The sequence below is a fragment of the Camellia sinensis genome, chromosome 5 (assembly GCF_055761805.1).
Source record: "Camellia sinensis isolate YWXY chromosome 5, ASM5576180v1, whole genome shotgun sequence".
NCBI classification, from domain to species: Eukaryota; Viridiplantae; Streptophyta; class Magnoliopsida; order Ericales; family Theaceae; genus Camellia; species Camellia sinensis.
This window is the reverse complement of record NC_138965.1, coordinates 192,496,838-192,513,487: the sequence shown is the minus strand read 5'-3', so window position 1 is coordinate 192,513,487 and position 16,650 is coordinate 192,496,838. Positions and strand designations below refer to the sequence as shown.

Here is a 16,650-nt window from a genome sequence, read left to right as displayed (position 1 = left end):
AAGTCAACTAAGGAAGTAACTCAACTTCTGTGATTGGAGATCCCATGAAGGAAGTTCAATGGGTAGGAACAATCCTTATAGTGTGACTCGTATTCCAGCACTTTAAAGGAGACTTTATTAAACTTATTATTTATATTCTCCTGCTCATCACTAAGATATTAGTGCTGATGTAAATGTGATGGTTAAGGAAGAGTTTTTACTCTAAATGAATCCGAGGCGAGCAAACTCTCGCAAGATAGACATTCGTCACTTCTATCTTTGGAGGATTCACCTAAGTGAGAGCGTCGTGAAGCTGCGACCGTGGAAATAGGGCTATTTCCTAAAACTCTCATGAGAATCAAGATTGAGCACATGGCTGTTAATAGTGCTAACCCGCGCCACAGTTATGTATCATACCATATGTGTGACATGTTGAATTCTGGTAAAAGGATTTAGTTCAAGACCTAGTTCACTAAAATTCTTTCAGAATGAAACTGTTAACACTAAGTGCGGTTCAAGTTTGAAAAACACCTACATCCATTGTATGGTTTTAAAGTTGCCCATATTATTTTTATTTATTTATATATTTGACTGTTTTACAAAGTTTTGAATCTTGTGGGGGATTGTTGGAGATTTCCTAAAAGCTTCAAAACTTTAATTATTTTTATTTATTATTATATTTTATTATTTATTTCCTTTTATAGTCTTATTTATTTGAATTTTAAATTTGTTTTTGGTTTTAAATCAAAAGGTGTGTATATTCCAAACAGATACCAAAGAGCCTATTTAAATAGGACTCTTACTCAGGAAAGAATAACGTACTCTGTTTTCTCTCTCTCTTTCTTCTCTTTACAGTATTTTATATTTCATATTTCTGGGCAATTGATACATTCTTGGCAAATTCTTCTGGTGCAACTGTGCATTGTATCAGATCCTGTAAAGTTTTGGGGTTGTAGCTTGGAGTCGTTTGTGATCGTTAAAACCTGCACGGAGGGAGCGCATAACGACTTTAGGACAGCGTCTTTGACGTGCCTCTCACAATTACACAGGCTTTTTTCTGAACCCTTTCATCTTTTACTTATTCTGTTATATATATGTATATATAGTTTTGTTGAATTGTAAAACCTAATTTTTCAGAATCTGTTTTGCATTTAATTTTATTCTATAAAATTGATTTAAGATAAATATTATTCAATTCCCACAACAAAATCTAAGCGATAACCAATAAAATAGTGTTATACATATATATATATATATATAGATATAGATATAGATATAAAAATTTCCCAACAAGCCATAACCAATGAAATTTGTTTTTTATTTTATAATGTTCCATACAGCTTATGATTTATGGTTTGTCTAATCAAAGCAAATCATTCTGAATCAATCAAGACAAAGATTCTTCTTAATTACTAAATTGGAATTTTCCAAAATAAACAGAGCCCAAATTAGGTTATTAATTATACATAATTATAGATAGAACAATTTAGCAAAACAGACAATTTCTTAATAAAACAAAATAGAGCAATTATAGAATAAATTTCAAGCAAACAATCTCCATCCTAAAACAAGAAACATCAAATCAAAAACACAAAAAAAAAATAGTAAAATCTCACAAAGTATCAGAGGGTGTATGACATATTAGCAGATTCAGACTATGCTAAGCAATGTGTTTCCAAAAGTAGAAAACAAAAAGAGAAAGAACAATTGTTTTAGGAGTTGTTTGGCTCACTTACATAATCCGATTATCAGTCCAGAGAATACAAAATCTAACAAGCTATCACCGAGCTAACCAGATTCAAAATAGCGAATCCTAATGATGCTGCAGTAGAGAACACAAGGACCTTGCAGCTTCTACTTCACCATTGAATAACCCAAGATACATATGCCTGCAAGCAAACATTATAATCTCATAGATAAAAGGGGTCTATAAGTATTTCTACTTTGAAATTACCATCCTAGATTTTTATCCAGCATGAGTAAAAGCGCAATGACAAGTTCTCAAAAACCAAATCAGAGTTCCTAACACCAACTACCAAGTGTAGACACCCCATTTTTGACCGACCTTAAGACTCAGACGTCACCAATTGAGCGCTCGGTGATGTTGCATATTGTGCTCGTTCAGAAGTTTCAGAGTCTCGACTACAAGCCTTGCCTCCAGACTTCCGAACTCTTTCATACCTTGTCTCGGTTTGCGAACCAGGCTCGGTTTTCTCTGTTTCTCTTCCCGAAGGGAGGGAGAGGTCTCGTAGATCATCTCTCAGTGGCCGTAGGCTACGTTTCGTGGTCATAGGCCATTTTGCCCGTTTGGAGTCCGGTTTCCGATTTTTCGGAGTCGTTGGCCGTGTGCCTCAGTTCGGGACCGCTTAACCACCTCCGTTTGCTCCGGCTTTTGGCATGCATCTTATTTACTCCCTTTTGAGGGACACTGTGGTCCGAGAGACCAACTTCGTGGTCGGACACCACTTCCGGTGCCTAACAGCCCACTTTCGGGGCCCCGAACTGCGCGTTTCGGCCCCCGAACTTTCATTCTGCATTGGTTTTGGTTCATTTTTGGCAGGGACCTCTGTTTCATTGGTAAGAAGGCCGTAGAAGGGTGGGAGGTCAGTAATTGTTCTGTCAGCCAACTTTATCCCTTCATCGCCCTCCGTCACCCGATTTTCCTCACTTCAAAGCCAATGTTGACCATCCTTGGGCCATTTTCTTGCACCCTAAACCCCATATTTGTGATGTACACATCTGAGAGGCCACCAATATTTGGTGGCCGGCCAGTAATTGTTGTTGAACCTTTTGAACCCCTTTGAAAAGGGGGTTGTTCTCTCTCCTGGTTCACTATTTCCAGTATTTAACTACAGGGTTGTGTTGTGCACACATTAGAGGCTCTCTTTTTTGGGGTGGCCGGCCACTAATTCTCATTGAACCTTTTGACCCTTGGCCGGCCGGCCATGGGAGGTAGCCGACCGGCCACCTGCAACCTCAATAGCTGGCCGGTCATGATCCTTGCACCCTGTTCCTTACAGCTGTATATTCTATTTCTCCCTAAATTGTGTATCCGGGGGGGTGCATTTTTGGGGGGAAACTTGATTCATTTCCCTCCATTTTTTCCCTCATTTTCCCCCCTTTTTGTCTATATAACAGAAGCTCCAGCTCTATTATTAGGTTTACAAAAATTCCCCCTAAGCTCTTGCCTTGTATCTCTCTCTCTCTATATATATCTCCAAGCTCCAAACCCTCAAGTTCCTACACCCTTCTCTACACCACCACCTAGCACCATACCTCCAACCTCCATTGCAGCCACTTGAAGTTGTTTTCCAGAGCTAAGGAGCCACCAAACTCAAGCCAAGAAGCTGTCAAGGCATAGTCTTCAAGGGTGAGTTTCCTTTTTCCCTTTTCTAGCCTTTTCTTGATTTATACTTTAGCCATATTTGCTTGCTGTTTTGGGCTCCGACCCTAACTGGAACTAGGCTTATTTTGAGCCATTTTTCATATTTGTTTAAGGGCCTCTCACTGTTTGAGGTCTCCTTGTTGCACTTGCTTCATTGCCTCTCTTGTATGCCATTTTCTTGTGTAGTATTTTTGGCCTATGTATAAATTGTTTTGAGGCATGTCATAAACTGTAAAGTTGCTTATTTTGAGCTCTTCTTCAACATTGTTGAAGGGCTCATCACTGTTTGAGGCTTCTATCTTTAACTTGCCTTTATATCTCTCTTTTGGCTCCATTTTTGCATGATTTGTTAGCCTCTTATGCTTCTGTTTTTGGGTTCTGGTCCGAACTATAAGTGACCTTATTTTTCCCCCCTCTTCATGTTTCATTAAGGGTCTTTTATTGTTTGAGGCATCCTTTTTATACTTTGTGTTATAACTCTATTTTTTGCCTTAATTTGCATAGCATTTTGAGCATTCTTGTACACTGTTTTGGGTCTGGCCACCAACTGGAAAATATCATATTTTAGGCCCCTCTTCAACATTGTTGAAGGGCCCTCATCTGTTTGAGGCCTGCAGCTGTGACTTGCTTCTTTATCTCACATTTAGGGCCATTTTTGCATGCTAGTTTTTCCCTATTTGTGTTTATTGTTTGACCTTGCTTAGAACTGTGAATGTGCTTATTTTTGGGCTTTCTTGACTCTGTCTTTACATTCCATGTTCAAATAATGTATGTTTTGTATAGCTATAGGCTAATGCACGTGCCTAATTTCATGTTTCGGGTCGCATGTCATGCATCGGGTACCATCTTTCCATCTTTCAGGGCTATTTTTCATCCCTTATTGCCCCTGAAATTTGCATGTTTGCATACCATGTTCCATGCCTTGCCATGCTTTGGTAGAGTGGCATTCGTGCCTTAGGTTCGGTCCTCGGTTTGCGTGCACACGTGCACGCATCTCGAGTTGTCTCATTTTTATCTTATGGCCTCCTATGTGAGTGTGGATGAGGTCCACTCATGTTGGTGTAAGTCCATTGTACATTGTGTATGCCATTTTATTTCATAGCATTGCGTATGCTAGGCTGTATGTTAGCGCATTGTGTATGCCATGTTATCTCGTGCATCGTATATGTCATTTCATAGCATTGTGTATGCTAGGTTGTATATTAGTTGCATCCATGCATGTCATGCATATTGCATTGTGCTTGGGATAGGAATTAGCCCAGGCACGAGAAACGAGGGACGTTTCGTACTTCGAGTAACGGAACGTGTCTCAATTCCCAGTCACCAACACTCCGGATTATCCATGATGGAGTTAGGTTTTAGTTGAGTTTTCATGTGCATCCATTCCCTATTGAGTCATGCAAATCGACTCCTCGGCCATTATGCATCGATATGCGTGATTGGTGGCACGAGGATCGAGACATGCATACATTTGTGAAAATACATTACTATGCCCCTCTCTTGCTCTTTGTTGCAGCAAATCAAGAATCAGCAGTCTCCCGAAGCTTGGCGCGCTTCCCAAGAATCATTGCAAAATAGAGGCTAATTGGGGCATCCTAGTGGATTTCCGCGCAAGGCAGCCCAAACATACATCATTCATCAGAGTCAAGGCAGTCCCTGGCTTGCATGCCAGTTTATAGCTTTCCTAGATTAATTTGTAAATTAATTAGGATTTTTGTATTTATTCGGGACTGTAATTATTTATTTGGGACTGTATATTTATTCGGACCCTTTGTGCGAGGGCATAATTGTAATAAGTGTGCGTGTGTGTGTTGTATGTCTTCCAACCCCACGTCTTTCTCCCTTTTATTTATCCGCTTATGATGGTTAGATTAGGGCATATTTCAATTAGCATACAGTATGACAGCATGTTGCATTCATTCATCTGTTTTGCATGCACCGGGCTCGGCGCATCATACTAACTGCATTGTACTTTCAATTCCAAGTTGGATACATGTTAGCTGTAGCATTTCATATGCCATGTTTAGAATAGCCGAGCCTATTATAGTTGCATTTTTGCATGTGTTGCATTAGGCATCTCGGTATAATTAGGATCATGCATGGATTTCTAATGAGCTTCTGTGTTGGCTTGGAGTACTCGGTAAGTTATATGCTTTAGCATCCTTGCATGCGTGTGAGTGACTGCCATGAATAGCATGCTTACCATGAGGCTATTTGCTTATGTGATATAACTGCCTGAATGTCTGTAGGTGAAGGTTGGGTTATTTGGACTGGGACAAATCATCAGCTGTGAGTTTTAAGCCCACTAGATAGTGGCAAAACCATCTTTTCTTAAGCCCACCTGAGGGTGGCAAAGTCTGCATCTTTAAGCCTACTTGCGAGTAGCAAACCATCTTTCAAAAACAAACATGAAATGTTTTGTTCCAATTCAGGCGATCCAGTCTATATTTGTATGCTGTGCGCATCACATAGTACATCTAGGCTAATAACCAGAATAAGAACGCATAAGATTTTCAAAATTAGATATCATGGTTAGTAGAGGCCGATCTTTGATCGGGCGAGCGAGGGTGCTCACGAAGTGACCTTCCCCAATCGTACCCAAGTTCCCGAGCCGAGGTAACTTTGGTGATGACGGATACGTGGCCTTAGGCAAACGAGTCAGGGTTTCCTAAATTCCCCCAAAATAAAATATTTAGGTGGCGACTCTGTATCTAGCAAAGCAGTCCATGTTTGGCACTTCTTTCAAAAATCTGTTTTCTCAAAACGATTTGCCGAATTCGGACTCTTTGGTTCAGACTTAGAACCGTGACAATTTGAGAGTCCTGAGCTGTAGTGACCCCAAATGAACAGAACGGGACTCATCCTCCCGGGGCGTTCGGGGACGTCTACACCAGGTTTGTAACTTCTAACATTTGCATCGAACAATAGGATCATCTAATTAATTAGTAGCAGTTTTGAGTTTAAGGGCACTCACTTCTTCCCAAGGAACTGTCCCATTTGAGCCTCCCATAGACCACATTTGTGCAAGGTCACTCCTCTATATTTTGAGCTCCCCCAAGAGAATCCGGTGCTTTGGCGACGAAGAATGTGCACAAATTCCTCTTTAGTCAGGTTTGCCATCTGCTCATTAATTTAAAGACATTTAGCTTGCAACAAAGTACTTATGCTTAACATAAAGACAAAAAATAAAAAATAGAAAAGTGAACAATATCTTACCATCTATTGCCTACCTATTTCATATCGTCTTCGTAATCACAAAGTAAAATTAATACTCCAAATCACTCTAAAACATTGAATTCAGACATTAGCCAACTACAGCAATTGGGGGAAAAAAAGATAATAATAACAAGAACACAGTGGAGATAGATTACCTCATCAAATCATTGCTTTCTAGCCACAACCTACAACATCATTAACTACATCTAGGCTAATAACCAGAATAAGAACGCATAAGATTTTCAAAATTAGATATCATGGTTAGTAGAGGCCGATCTTTGATCGGGCGAGCGAGGGTGCTCACGAAGTGACCTTCCCCAATCGTACCCAAGTTCCCGAGCCGAGGTAACTTTGGTGATGACGGATACGTGGCCTTAGGCAAACGAGTCAGGGTTTCCTAAATTCCCCCAAAATAAAATATTTAGGTGGCGACTCTGTATCTAGCAAAGCAGTCCATGTTTGGCACTTCTTTCAAAAATCTGTTTTCTCAAAACGATTTGCCGAATTCGGACTCTTTGGTTCAGACTTAGAACCGTGACAATTTGAGAGTCCTGAGCTGTAGTGACCCCAAATGAACAGAACGGGACTCATCCTCCCGGGGCGTTCGGGGACGTCTACACCAGGTTTGTAACTTCTAACATTTGCATCGAACAATAGGATCATCTAATTAATTAGTAGCAGTTTTGAGTTTAAGGGCACTCACTTCTTCCCAAGGAACTGTCCCATTTGAGCCTCCCATAGACCACATTTGTGCAAGGTCACTCCTCTATATTTTGAGCTCCCCCAAGAGAATCCGGTGCTTTGGCGACGAAGAATGTGCACAAATTCCTCTTTAGTCAGGTTTGCCATCTGCTCATTAATTTAAAGACATTTAGCTTGCAACAAAGTACTTATGCTTAACATAAAGACAAAAAATAAAAAATAGAAAAGTGAACAATATCTTACCATCTATTGCCTACCTATTTCATATCGTCTTCGTAATCACAAAGTAAAATTAATACTCCAAATCACTCTAAAACATTGAATTCAGACATTAGCCAACTACAGCAATTGGGGGAAAAAAAGATAATAATAACAAGAACACAGTGGAGATAGATTACCTCATCAAATCATTGCTTTCTAGCCACAACCTACAACATCATTAACTACATCTAGGCTAATAACCAGAATAAGAACGCATAAGATTTTCAAAATTAGATATCATGGTTAGTAGAGGCCGATCTTTGATCGGGCGAGCGAGGGTGCTCACGAAGTGACCTTCCCCAATCGTACCCAAGTTCCCGAGCCGAGGTAACTTTGGTGATGACGGATACGTGGCCTTAGGCAAACGAGTCAGGGTTTCCTAAATTCCCCCAAAATAAAATATTTAGGTGGCGACTCTGTATCTAGCAAAGCAGTCCATGTTTGGCACTTCTTTCAAAAATCTGTTTTCTCAAAACGATTTGCCGAATTCGGACTCTTTGGTTCAGACTTAGAACCGTGACAATTTGAGAGTCCTGAGCTGTAGTGACCCCAAATGAACAGAACGGGACTCATCCTCCCGGGGCGTTCGGGGACGTCTACACCAGGTTTGTAACTTCTAACATTTGCATCGAACAATAGGATCATCTAATTAATTAGTAGCAGTTTTGAGTTTAAGGGCACTCACTTCTTCCCAAGGAACTGTCCCATTTGAGCCTCCCATAGACCACATTTGTGCAAGGTCACTCCTCTATATTTTGAGCTCCCCCAAGAGAATCCGGTGCTTTGGCGACGAAGAATGTGCACAAATTCCTCTTTAGTCAGGTTTGCCATCTGCTCATTAATTTAAAGACATTTAGCTTGCAACAAAGTACTTATGCTTAACATAAAGACAAAAAATAAAAAATAGAAAAGTGAACAATATCTTACCATCTATTGCCTACCTATTTCATATCGTCTTCGTAATCACAAAGTAAAATTAATACTCCAAATCACTCTAAAACATTGAATTCAGACATTAGCCAACTACAACAATTGGGGGAAAAAAAGATAATAATAACAAGAACACAGTGGAGATAGATTACCTCATCAAATCATTGCTTTCTAGCCACAACCTACAACATCATTAACTATTCCTAGTAATGATGCAAACCAAGAGAGGAGAGGGAAAGATGGAATTTTGCACCAACAGAGGCTGTTTTAAGAGGGCTTTTAACCTTTGTTTTGATCCTCAAACATCAAACAATCAACAAGGGAGCAAGGGGGAATGATGAGTGTGGGTGTATATGACCTCAAACTTGTGTCTTCCATCGATAAAAATAAAACTACAGATACAAAAGCTTAAACACTCTACAAAATTAATTTCATAACAAAATTATTTTGCCTAATGTAGTATGCCTCTCACTTATACAGTTTGTACCTAATTACGCAATCACTCTTAATTACGTGATATGAAGTAGCAAGCAATAGCAAAGTATGGATTGATAGAAACATGGAAGAGTGAAATAAAACTTTACCTCCAGATTCAAATCAATTAAATCCAAATTGAACTAAAAGAAATCTAAAAGCTCGTACATTGATAAACATCAAAATCCAATCATTTCTGGAATGAACTTGAATACAAACAATCAAATACAAATCAAATCAATTCTAAAGTTGAATTAAAACACAAACTATTGAAAACAAATAAAAATCCTGATTGCTACAGTTTAGCTAAGGAAAAAATAAACACCTTACCCAGATTATTTGAAAAACTTTTTTTTAAAAAAAAATTGACACATAAATTTTCAGTCCCAAAGCATAAAAAAAAATGCAGAACAAGTGCCTCAAATTTGGCGTTTGATTAGTCGAATAGGTATTTTGTGCTCTTCAGATTCTCAATCACTCAAATGAAGAAAGATGATCAGATCGAATAGACAGAGATGAAAAACAAGAGATTGAGATGTAGAATGCGAAAGAAATCCTAGATTTTATACAAGATGAAAATGAGAGCTCCATCGATAATAATATGTAGTATATGGCAATTTTAATCTGCCCAATCGAACAATACGTGAATTACTTATTGTGTTCTTCATAGATCTACAACTATATAAATACATATATATGTATGTATGAATAAGCAGAGAGGGATTGAGAGAGAGGCTCACCAAATCTGCAACAACTTCGACGAAGAGAGATTTATTATGGATTGAAGCTTGTAGATCTCAAATTTGACTTGGAGCGAAGATCTGCAATAGAGAGAGCGAAGATCTGTGATAGATAGAGCGAAGATCTGCAATGGAGCTCGAGACAGAGAGAGAAGCTATTTCACATCGTGAATTTGTAAAAGTGAATGGAGTGTGAACAAAGTGTGTATTTGATCTGGTGGTTTTGCAAATTTTTCATTATTTTTGGTCCCTAAAGATGTTAATAATGTATTGGCAACAAAATTTATTGGTCTCAAAAAGTTATGTAAAAATTAAGTGAGAATATTAACAGTTATTTTTATAATCTTATAAGTAAATTATTATATGTTTAAATTTGTCTCTAAAAAATTATTTTAACAATCAAATTCAACTAGTCCCTAAATATAGTCTTTAAAAGAATAATTTCATGTAGTGAGTACATGAAACATAGCCGTCAGATGTAGATGCGTAAATCATAAGGTACTGTTGGGCTGAATTATAACTGATGCCTCGTTTGGGAACAGGTTAATTTAGTAACTTTTTTGGTTATTTGGCTAAAAAAGTAGGTAAAAAAAACTTATATGTTTGGGATGACTTTTTGGTTAATTACGAAAAGATGTACAAAAAGTAGAGAGAAAAGAGAATCTTTAATTTTTTGGTATGAGTTGTTAGCTTTTTGACTAAAAAGTAACTTTTTGACTTTTTAACTAAAAAAGTAAGTCTCCAAAGGGCCTGAATAATAATTATAGGTAATGTTGGCATCCCACATGGGATACAAACTAATTGTTGAGCTTGATTATGACGGACAATACTTCTAGATATACATTTATATATATATATATATATATATATAAAACAATCACCATGTGGGAGTGACCAAGTAATACAATACTTTTAAGATTCCAACCAGGTTGCACCATCCACCCTGTTTCCACACTAGAAAACAAATACCTCCACCACCATGGCATCACCCTATCTTTATATATAAATGCATACATTATTCATATCTTTAGCTTTACCTATCATTTTAAGTCGAAAACCTTAAACCTTCCTTTCTCTTAGTGTCAACTCTCCATATACCCATCAATGGCTTCCACAAACTCTCTCAGACCAATCCCTTCTATAAAACTAGCCAACACCACTTCTCTATCATCCTCATATTCAAAACCACAAAAATTGTCAGGTTTCAATTTCTCTCATCCACTTTCAGCCCAAAACCTCAAGATCTCAACAACCCATCAAGATTTCTCAATTAGAAGATCCTCCAAAAGCTTTGCAACCTCAGCTTTCTTCTTTGAATTCTTCAAGAAAAAGCTTGATTCCCCAAGATCCAGTAAGTAGCTTTTTCCATACACATATTTTTCATCTTTCATACTGAAAAACATGTCATCATGGTTTCTTTTCCTTTTTTCTTTTTTGGAAAATAAGATTTATCATGAATTGCACTGATTATTTATTTATTTATTTATTTATTATGTGAATCCAAACAAGAAGCGTCAAATTTTATTTTTTTTTAATATAAATTTTGTACGTACACATCACATTTATTGTTTAACCTCACGTAAGACATCAAGGAAAGACGAATGCGTAATCCCCATCATTTTCATAAATAAAATAATTTGCAAGGAGAAATTTTATATAGAGAATTTTACAGAATGATGGGTTAGTAGTATTTTATCTACCCGTCTTTGTTTTTTTTTTTTTTTTGTTTTTTTTTTTTATTTTTCATATTTTCGTTTTCCATTTCAGCAAAAGTTCAAAAACTGTGTGTTTACGAGATCAACGAGAAAGACCGAGGCAGCCCAGTGTATCTGCCACTGAGTCAGAAATCGGTCCACTCACTGGGCGACCTCGTACCATTCAGCAACAAGCTCTATACCGGTGACCTACAGAAGCGGTTAGGAATCACAGCTGGACTGTCTGTTCTGATCGAGAACGTGCCAGAGAAGAACGGTGACCGGTACGAGGCCATTTACAGCTTCTACTTAGGGAATTACGGGCACTTGTCAGTCCAAGGCCCGTACTTGACATACGAGGACACGTATCTGACTGTGACTGGTGGCTCGGGGATCTTCGAAGGGGTGTACGGTGAGGTGAAGCTGCAGCAGATTGTGTTCCCGTTCAAGCTGTTCTATACCTTTTATTTGAAGGGTATAAAGGATTTGCCAGCTGAGCTAACCGGTAAGCCGGTTGTGCCATCAAAGTCTGTTGAGCCATCACCGGCGGCTAAGGCTACCGAGCCGCAAGCCACTATTCCCAACTTCACTAACTAATAATGTTACAAAATGGCATTGCTAGGATCATAGAAATTACTGATATGAGATGCGAATATTTTGTTTTAAATCCCTGATTTTGGTGCTTGAATTTTTCAGTGTTCGTGTATTTTTTATGTCATGATCCATTCGTAGTAGGATACTGTTATACATGAATAAATTTTTAATAATTTGTTTGTTACATGACACAAAAAAGTATTTTGTTCACGTTTGTTAAGAAGTTTGGAATCTGTTGTTGTGTCTGTATTTAGTAATAAAAAATTTATTTGTGTAACACTTTTTTTTCTTCTCTCTTGATTATTATTTCAATTGAAGCAACATTAATTGTGAGAAGTTTAATTTTCATGAAATTAATTAAAAACATAACAACACAGCTGTCAAGTGGTATTTTGTGTAATCTCTCTCTCATAAGTATGTAAGATGCATATGTTTGTGAGAAAAAGTGGCTCATAGTAATGTAACCATTATATAAAATATTTTATCAGCAGTAAATAAATGAATTTTGGTATCGAGATTGTTACTTTCTACTGTTCAAAAATACCCCCACCAAAAAAAAAAAAAAAAAGTTACTTTCTCAATTATTTCTTTTAATCTATTGGTGATGTGCTGTTACCCAACTTTAATTTTAGGTGAGAAACCTAGTCCCAAGTCTTTAGTAGTATGGCAATGAATTTCATGGGATAAACTAACCGACACCTTTAGGTCATGTTTGTTTGGGCGGACTGGATTAGCATTCCCATGACTAATAGTCCTAGGATTACGAATCCATTGGATTATATATCCTATCTTAACTAATAGTCAAGTTTAAAATAATTAGTCCGTACATCAATTGTTTAACCAAACATTAGATTAATAATTTTATTGGACTATTAGTCTAATCCTAAGCTCATGTCCACCCAAACAAACATGACCTTACTCTTATAATCATTTTAATTTTGGATAGTATATGTGTGATATCATAAATCTGCTCACTTAAATTGATAAAAAAAAATTCTAATACAAAACAAAGCACCACTAGTGTCATCCAATCGGTGAGTGCTGGCCTGAGGGTACTCCAATGATGAACCTAGAGCCGTTCTTTAAGAGAGAGATCAAGAACTCAGTGTTTATGAGGTGTGCAGACTCAGAGAGACATATTTTCCTTGACCGTCTGGTTGTCGCCTTGTAATAATTATTTTTTTGGTGTTTCCATAGTTGGGTTAGGCCTTTTGTGCTTAGTTGGGCCTTGCATTTCCGTAGTTGGGTTGGGCCTTGTGATTTCTTAGTACTTTGCTAGTCATTTTATAGATTCAATGTTGATATCTTGATTAGTGATGAGTATAATGTAGAATGAGATAAAAAGGACAAAATATTTTTTTTTTCAAATAACAACGTAGTTTTTGTGTAGAAGAATTTAAAGTTGATTTGTTGCCTAACAGAAATGAAGCATGGTAACATTTATGACTAGACCAAGTCAGTAGTTGCCCTACCACTAACAGATGCTTAAAGAATTAAATGACCCTACAAACAACTGATGTAGAAATAAAGAGCAAAGTTATGGGTCATGAAAAAATTTTCATAAAAATGATCAAGAAAGATTTATGATTTTTAGATTACCTTGATTAGTGTGTGGTGCTTTATTCCAAATGTAATCCAAAAGTCACAAAACTTTCATGATTATTTTCATGAAAGGTTTTTCATGATACCTAGCATTGCTGAGAAATAAGAGAATGTCTTTGGAAGAAAACATTATAGATCTCAAATTTTTTATTAAATAAATAATCAAATTTCTTACATGGGTGTGGGATTCATAAAATTGCGGACTTCAAACCCATGTAAGACATTTGATCATTTATTTGATAAAAAAATTGATATTTCTAACATTATCCTATTTTTTAATGGGTATACAGTCACATAATCTTTTTGATCCATATGATAATTTCTAATTAAAACAATGCTAGATATACAAAAAAAAAATTACCCAAAAAATTTACTAAACACTCACATGCGGTACCCACTCTCATACGAGTGTTTAGTAAAAAAATTGATAAAATATTTAAACTCTTTAACATTTTTGTTCTCAGCAATGGTAGAGGGCCCAAATTTTGTGGCTCAAATGTGGCTCAAATGGCCAAAACGACGTCGTTTTGAGTACAAAACAACATCAAAATGGCCAAAACGACGCCGTTTCGGCCATTTGAGCCACATTTGAGCCACAGAATTAGGACCCCCAAACATTTTTCTTTTGTTCTAGTTAAGAGTTTCTAGAACACATATAGGCAGTCTGCTTTGAAATGTTTAATAGGTGACTTATTTTTTTCCCTCTCTTTCATGCTTTCTTTGCATTTATTTCAAATAAAAGTTTCTGGAAGTTTTAGCGTTTGGTAGAATTTTGTAAATGTAATTTGAGAGTATGAGTTATATTTTAAGTTTGTGTGTTGTGGAATTATGATTTGAATGTAGAAAATTTATTTGGTAAAAAGTTTTGAAAAGAGTTTTGATTTGAGTGAAAAATTATTGATGTGACATTTGAAATTTGATATAAAAATTTACAACTCATACAACTCAAAATTATTTTAAAGCACATAAAAAATTTTAAAAATTTCAGAAAATATTTTTGTCGATTATATATCAATTGCAAAAAAAATATATATATATAAAAAAAAAATCACTATTCCGGTCAACCGGTCGGACGTCTCGTTTTGAAAAAAAAATTGAAATACGCGCTCGATTTAAACAAAATAGATAGAGCGTTTTGCAGAGCTGTGAAAAATTAATTCCACAGCTCCATCCAAACACCATACTCAAACTACCACGTTAAATCACATTTTGAAATCACAACCAAACACAATTTTTTTGGATTTCTAAAAGTATCCCCTTATTTGGGTTTTGGATTTTTTAAAATATTGCCTGTCAACTTCTCTTTTGTTGACAAAAACCCTAAACTGGATAGTGACGATGACAATAATTAGTTCATGAAAACCCTAAACTAGATTGCGATGACGGTATCTAGATCAAGAAACCTAAACCCCAAATCTCAAAAAACCTCCGAATTTGGACTGCTATGTTTAAGGGTTTGCAGGGAAGGAGAGAAGTAAGGGAAAGATATGAGAGAGAAAAAGGGAGGATAATTTGGTAATTTCACAAAAAAATAACCAATTTGTAAATGTTTTCAATCTTTCCCTGCAATAATTTTTTAGTCACCACTATTTTGTAATTATTATTTTTTTGGCTTCCCATTTATTAGTAACACTCTCAAAATAAAAAGAATTTCAAATTAGTTGGATAGTCAAAGATTATTTGCATTTTCATGGTAGAGCAACTTTACTATGTGTATGGTGCAAATTTTCCATATGTATAGTGCAAGTTCTCACTGTATGTCAGAATTGCACCACAAAAAATTTCATTTCTAGTGCAATAATTTTTTTACTGTTACATGTTTTTGCAATTTCCCCCAAAATAAATTCCCAAAAAGAGAGAAAATGGAAAAGAAAAAACAGAATAGTAATGATGATAGTGATAGTAATAAAACTTCTTTTGGATGCATTCATGCATGCTAGATGGATGAATAATGCATGGAATTGGCAACACATATTTTGATGGAAATTCAGAAGATAGAAATATGAAAGGGAAGGAAAAGATAAAAAGGAAGCTAAAATGGCTTATGATAAGAACATGCAAGTAGTCCATGCACACACGCACATTTACAGCAAAGAGAGGACAAGAAAACAGGCCTCTGAAAAATGTAATTGTAGTATCTGTTTGTTGTTGATCTGAAAAAGGGCAAAAAAAAAGAAACAAAAAAAAGAGAGAACTTTGGGGAAACCCCAAAAGCAGAAAAAGGGTCAGTGGTCCTGTAAGCTTTTTCTGCATTGTCCTAAAACGATGGGGTTTTAGAGGTAAAATTTGAAAAAAAAAAAAAAAAAAAAAGCAGATAAAATATAACCGAAACAAAAGTCCCATCGTTGGCCACCTCCCCACCAGCTCCAGCGACCCCCAATCCTTCCGACGACCCTCCCCCAATCGTTCTCCTCTTCCGGCAGTCCTCCCTAGCCGCACCTCCCCTTCCTTCATTTTCCTATTCCTTTCTTTCTTTCTTTTCCTTCTAGATCTATGCAAAACATAGAGAGAATATATATATATTTATAAATCAAAACAAACAAATATACAAACGATTTTACCCACAAAAAAAAAAACTTTGAAATCACAGAAGTGGGCTTAATTGAGAGAGAAAAGGAGTTTGCTTTATATGGTTGCTGCAATTAAAAAGTGGGTTTAATGTGGATTTAAAAGTTAGAGAGAGAAGTGGGATTGCTTTGCAATTTTTAGAAAATAAGGAGGAGGAGTAATTATTTCATGGAAGTTGGAATTTATGATAAGATTTACAAGATTCTACAAGATATTGTAATTACAAACACATGGAAGGATAGGGATTTAACTACGGAAATTACAAAAAAAAAAATATACATTTCTTAAATCCTTATATGACCACCCCGTTAATTACATCAGATAAATGTGTGAATCTAAATAGATTATCAATAAGATGTATGTGTGAAATTTAAAGAAGAATTGAGAGAGAAATCTGGAAGGACGAAGACGAAAATCTCTCTTTAAACCAGAAGAGAGAAGACAATGGAGGGTTATCTGCTGCTGCTTCTTCTTGTATGTTTTTTATTTTTATTTTTATTTTTAT

General features: G+C 36.4%; 1 protein-coding gene across 1 annotated transcript; it reads left to right on the top strand.

Annotated features, from left to right (window-relative positions):
• Positions 1-10,563: 10,563 nt before the first annotated feature.
• Positions 10,564-12,252, top strand: LOC114285648 (allene oxide cyclase, chloroplastic). The gene is made up of 2 exons (XM_028228707.2): positions 10,564-11,038; positions 11,455-12,252. The coding sequence occupies exons 1-2, from the start codon at positions 10,792-10,794 to the stop codon at positions 11,976-11,978; spliced, it is 771 nt and encodes a 256-aa protein (XP_028084508.1). The 5' UTR covers positions 10,564-10,791; the 3' UTR covers positions 11,979-12,252.
• The last annotated feature ends 4,398 nt before the right edge of the window (positions 12,253-16,650 follow it).